At 40.3% G+C, this 5,459-nt stretch overlaps 1 protein-coding gene across 4 annotated transcripts in view; it reads left to right on the plus strand.

Moving 5' to 3' along the window:
- Nucleotides 1-3,570, plus strand: part of gria2b (glutamate receptor, ionotropic, AMPA 2b) — a 43,589-nt gene extending 40,019 nt beyond the window's left edge. For 2 of the 4 annotated variants that reach the window (XM_068715211.1, XM_068715210.1), the window contains exons 15-16: nucleotides 603-851; nucleotides 1,408-1,497. In XM_068715211.1, coding sequence (XP_068571312.1) covers nucleotides 603-848 — 246 coding nt within the window. In that variant the 3' untranslated portion in view covers nucleotides 849-851; nucleotides 1,408-1,497. Of the gene's footprint in view, nucleotides 1-602; nucleotides 852-1,407 lie in introns of all 4 variants that reach the window. The other 2 variants (XM_068715208.1, XM_068715209.1) reach the window with 1 other exon arrangement.
- The last annotated feature ends 1,889 nt before the right edge of the window (nucleotides 3,571-5,459 follow it).

The following is a 5,459-nucleotide window of genomic DNA, read 5'->3' on the forward strand; positions in this document are numbered from 1 at the left end:
GCACCACTTTGACAAGGTAGAGCCCGATGTATCCATTTGGCGTCCACCTTAAATGAATACACGGGTGTTTTTAGAAGCTGAAGAAGACTCGCTGTACTGTATGTGTCCGACCCCCAATTGGTTTATCACTAAGCTGTCCTCCTTCTTGTCTCTGTCTCTAAGTAACGGTCTTTGAGCACGTTTGTAACAGCTTAGCCCTTTTTGTAACGGGCAACCCATGTACATGGTCCTTGTACAGTACCAAATTTCGGATGTAGATCCACAACACATAGACTGTATATGCGCTGCATACAAACTGCTGCTGCATTTCATTATGATTACAGTACTAACCCTAACTCCCGCCACATTGCTTCAAAAATTTACCCAAAATTGAAAAAAGCACCTGTGTGTTACGTCTTGTTATTTACTGTGCTTTTTTTTTAAAGATATTATTGGCTGTCCAAACCTGTATTATTAAATATAGTGGTGCATTTTTGTGCATTTTTATTTCTTTCGTCGTGACTGTTTTATCCATGTGCATTATTATTATTCATTTTTTTGAAATCTTTCATGCTTGTCACCCGTGCCGCGCCGCTGACCTCTGTCTCGTGTGCACTTCGCAGGAGAAGACGAGCGCTCTCAGCCTGAGCAACGTGGCTGGCGTCTTCTACATTCTGGTCGGAGGACTCGGCTTGGCCATGCTGGTGGCCTTGATCGAGTTCTGTTACAAGTCCCGAGCCGAGGCGAAACGAATGAAGGTGGCAAAGAATGCACAGAATATTAACCCAACTTCCTCGCAGAATTCACAGAATTTTGCAACTTATAAGGAAGGTTACAACGTATATGGGATCGAAAGTGTAAAAATTTAGGGGGTAGGGAACGAGGTTTTCATAAATTCCCCCCAAATGCACGCTTTTATGGCTCCATCCGTCCCATCCTTCAGTGTTAGTGAATGAAGAGGTTGGCCAGAGGATCGTATGTACTGGTGATTTATGATTTAATGAGAGAGAAAGCGATATCCCCCCTTTTTAACGATTAAAACTGTGTTTGTCCATTTTAAGTTTCCTTGCTATTTGAAACCATTTTCATGTATGACTGTTGATGGCCATGCTTGTTAATACCTCTGTCCTAGTAACACATTTCAACAATAATGCTTGCGATGACCATGCTTTACGCCTTTACGTGATCATTTGAATCGTGCACCGTGTTACCCATCGAGATCATGTTAAGTTCTCATCTACATTCTCATGTTTTGAACATTTAAAAATCTTTTAAGCTTTCAGATGTGGCGACGCTCTAACCTAACATGTTGCCTCTTTGTTTGTGTATGGGATTCTTGTGTGTGTGTGTGTGTGTGTGTGTGTGTGAACGTGGTAATGTCCGTGATTGCTTGTGTCTGTGCGTACACGTGACTTCTTGTGTGTTTAGATGACCTTTGGGAACGCCATGAGGAACAAAGCGAGACTTTCCGTCACTGGGAGTACCGGGGAGAATGGTCGGGTGATGACTCCAGAGTTTCCTAAAGCTGTCCACGCTGTCCCGTACGCGAGACCTGACATGGGACTAAACGTCAGCCTGACAGATCTGTCCTGATCAATGAGAAACTTCTGAGTGCCTTACAATGGTTTCAATAGAGCGATATTTTTTTTTTTTTTTGGTTCTTCCTGTCCTTCCCTCCCTCCTTCTGTTCTGGCGCTTTTTTTTTTTTTTTCTGTTTCTGTCTGGTGGAAAAGGAAAAGCGGGAGATGGAGGCTTCATTTTGTGTCTCACAAAGACTTGTATTGTTGCTCTCTGTCGTATAAAACACCTTTCTCTCTCTCTCTCTCTCTCTCTCTCTCTCTCTCTCTCTCTCTCTCTCTCTCTCTCTCGGGTTGGAATATTACATCTCGGAATTTAAAAAGGGAGGCTCTTTTTTTTTCTTCTTTTTTTTTCTAAACTGATGACACCACGCTTTCCTATCTTAACTGCCTGGACTGGACTGAGACGGAAACGAGGGCTTGATTGACGGCAGGGGTTGCTTCTGGGAGTACGAGTTTCAGTCATCTCAACTGCTTGAGTGTGTGTGTGTGTATGTGTGTGTGTGTGTGTGTGTGTGTGTGTGTGTGTGTGTGTGCGTGCGTGCGTGTGTGTCAGGGAAGATGTCGTCATAAACACACCGTTTTCTGTAGCCACCACCGCCAAACAGGATTTTCAAGCACACTTGATATCATCTGCGTTGAGATGTGAAATTGTCCTCTTTTTTTTTTTTATAAGAAAATCTTAGAAAAAAAGTTTATTGAAAAAAATATTTTTATGTATTTTCACAAAATAGCTTTTAAATAAACTTGCTTACATACTGGTTGGATATAAACATCTTGATGTGTGAGTATTAAGACAGAACAAAAAAAAATACTAAACAGCTTCTAGTTCCATATTTTTAAAGCCAAATACATTGCATATGGGGCTGAGATGTTAAAAATCATGTAATTAATTCCTACTCTAAACTTTCCTGTATATTTTATTCTTTAACATTTGGTGTTGATATGAAATATATGTCAATGCTTGACATTTGGAATCAATCCTTCTATGTTTTCGTTGTTGGAGTCGGTGCAGCGCTTTTTTGCTTCTTTTTTTTTTTTTTACTTTCGTCTCTTCGTTCGCTTCGGTGCTTTTCGTTGTTTGCGTTTCTTTCTGACGAGCCGCCGGCCTCGCGTTGGCTTGAAGAGGAAATTGAACCGTTTACACGCCATCGATGCGACACAAAAAGAAAAAAAACCCAGTGCGGTCTGGTGTTAAAAGAGGCATCGACCTCCACGTGGTTTAAGTGGTGGTTTTAAAAATGCCAAATAAGTAAAGAGTGCCAAATTCTAGTGCCGGTAGACATGAATATAGTCTTATTATAATCAATCACTGTCATCTCAGTGAATGTAAATGATACATTCTGTAACTTTTGTAACTAGATGTACAGTTGGTGGCAATGACAGCGCTAATACAATAGCCTTTACGCTTTGTTTTCCAGTCTCCATGTATTTTGCGTTGATCTGACGATGAAGTAGCACCAGTTGCATGTTGTTGCCGCAAATACTACATGCGTTTATTTCATCACCGCTCAAACATGCGTTTTCATTTTAATGTTGAAGTTGTGAGGTTAATTGTTTGAAATTGGAAATACAATGTTAGACATATATATATACAATATATACATATATACATATATTTTATATAAAAAGGTTGAATATGAAAAAGTATAGCCCCTTTTCATTGTGGCCTCAAAGCCACTCGGCTTCCATTCGATATTAAATTTTGGTTACTTATTCAGAAAATACAGGATTGTTTTTGTTCAGTCGACACCTCTAATTATAAGACACTTTTCATTTGATCTTCTGTTCTGAAACCTACGAAGAGTCCTCCACTGCAGCACAAAGGGAGGTAAACTGTATTATTATTATCACTGTTGTTTTTGTAATCAACAATAGAGACATATACCGTAGTCGCTTATCAACTTCATCGCATATTTCAGGCTACTCTCACTGACATTTTGTATATGGAATGTGTGCTAACTTGTTTATTTTTTGGGACTCTTTCGAAATAAAAGTGGCTGATCTCTTGTTATCTCAGTGTGTTGTCATTCATTGCCGTACTGGAACATGATTAGTAAACTTATTTAAACACAAACCGGTTCGTTCTGTCAATCTTTTAGAGTATTTACGGTAGAAGACTTTATCAGCTTATTAAACTCATTTAGATGATTAATAATTACTTTAATCGTTACGCCAATAGATGTCAGTACAGGTCAACGATGCCGTCATATTGTCTACTGTTTACGGAAAAGTTGACCCTTTCTTGAATTCATTATGAATTAAGTTGCCATCGGCATTATTCGGCTGACGTAGAATCACAAACGTGTCAGTTACTCCCCCTCCCTGATTAGACCTCTCCTCATGGATTGTGAGCAGATGTGCTTGATTGACGTCACTCTTGACTCTGCCGTTGAAAGCTCTGCACACCCACATGTTTCCAATCTCTCTGGCTGATGAGCTGCTCAGGTCGAGGCTGTGCGGAGTCATGTGACGTCACCAAAACTCTGCGAGCTAAGGCGGCAGTCGCTCCACAAAGTGACGCTCCAGTTTTTCTCTTTGAATCTGTGGGACAAAGCTTAACTGGAGGTGGATCATTTGTATTTATTTTGCCTCCTTGATGAAATCCTGTGAAGGGATTTGTCGTCTTAAATCCCGGTAAGAATGAAAACACCTGAGTTTGACTACCGATGTGAAGGGGCTTAAAGGTTCTAACGGTTTGCAATTCAAGCAGTCCCAGATGGTGACGTTGAACATCGACAGCCATAGAGACAAGGACCAACAATTGCCCACATGTTTGTCCACATGAACACATGGACTCGTTTCAAAGGCGGTAGCTCCTCTGTTGAACCGAGGACTCAACCTTGAGGGTTGTACTGTATCTCCATGAACGTCCCTCACCCCATGACTGGTCTGGCATGTAATGTTCTGTTGCTGTCACACTCAGGAGGAAACCTGCTCCAATGTCTGTTCAGTCAAATGTGATGGAAGCCACGGCTGCCAGCTGGAACACTTTTTTTTGCTTAGGAAGGTTCCCAATTGACCCGGAAGTATCCGAGAGACCTGGTCCTGATGCACAAACGTCATGTTTGCCTTGCCTCATGGATGCAGCTTTTCTCGGATTGTTCAGCTTTGAATTTGTCAATGTGGCCTACACTAATGTTACAAATAAAGTTGCCAAAAAGCAACAAAACTATCTGGTCTTAACCATTAACGATTAATAATGTTGATATGCATTTTCGATAAAAGCTGCTTACTTGTTTGTTTTTTTGCGTGAACGAGCTTCAACGAGCTCTGTGACCCTCTGAAACCGATGTCTACCAAAGCGTATGAGCAGTGAGGACATTGATGTTATAACCTTACACCGCGTCTTAGATATAATTAGGATTTATGGAGTCTTTGGTTATGATATGAAAGAGATTTTAAGATTTGCCAGCAGCCATGTTTCACAACACATGGGCATGAAGACAGATACAGTGTTTCTAGAGATTCAATGATTTAGCTTGAATATGAAACCATCTCATAAGATGAAATGAAATGAGAAGAGTCTTTTGGACTATGAAGATGAAGTGTGTGAGAGTTACTGTCCCGTGTTGAAGAATTAAGCCTCCCTGTTGTCTTCTTGATCCTCATTTAAGGATTTAGCAGCAGAATTATATACGTCTAGTTTGAAAGAAGGTCCTACTTCTGTAAAACTGAATAATATATTCTTTTTAAAGTTGAATAGAAACACAAGCAGATTGTATTATTTCGGTTTTAGACAATCTTTCCTTGTATTTTCATGCTCCAAGTTTCGTTCCTATTCAAGCGCCATAATGCTGTTTGACTTTCAACCAAAATAAAGAGATTTGCATAACCTTAATATGTCCAGCGTTTTGTAGTTTTAGCCTTTACTTAAAGACCAATGGCTTCATAAAGGTTGGT

This window comes from Cebidichthys violaceus, unplaced genomic scaffold, assembly GCF_023349555.1.
Source record: "Cebidichthys violaceus isolate CVI_PGR_0920_01 unplaced genomic scaffold, fCebVio1.0.p SCAF_2, whole genome shotgun sequence".
NCBI lineage: Eukaryota > Metazoa > Chordata > Actinopteri > Perciformes > Stichaeidae > Cebidichthys > Cebidichthys violaceus.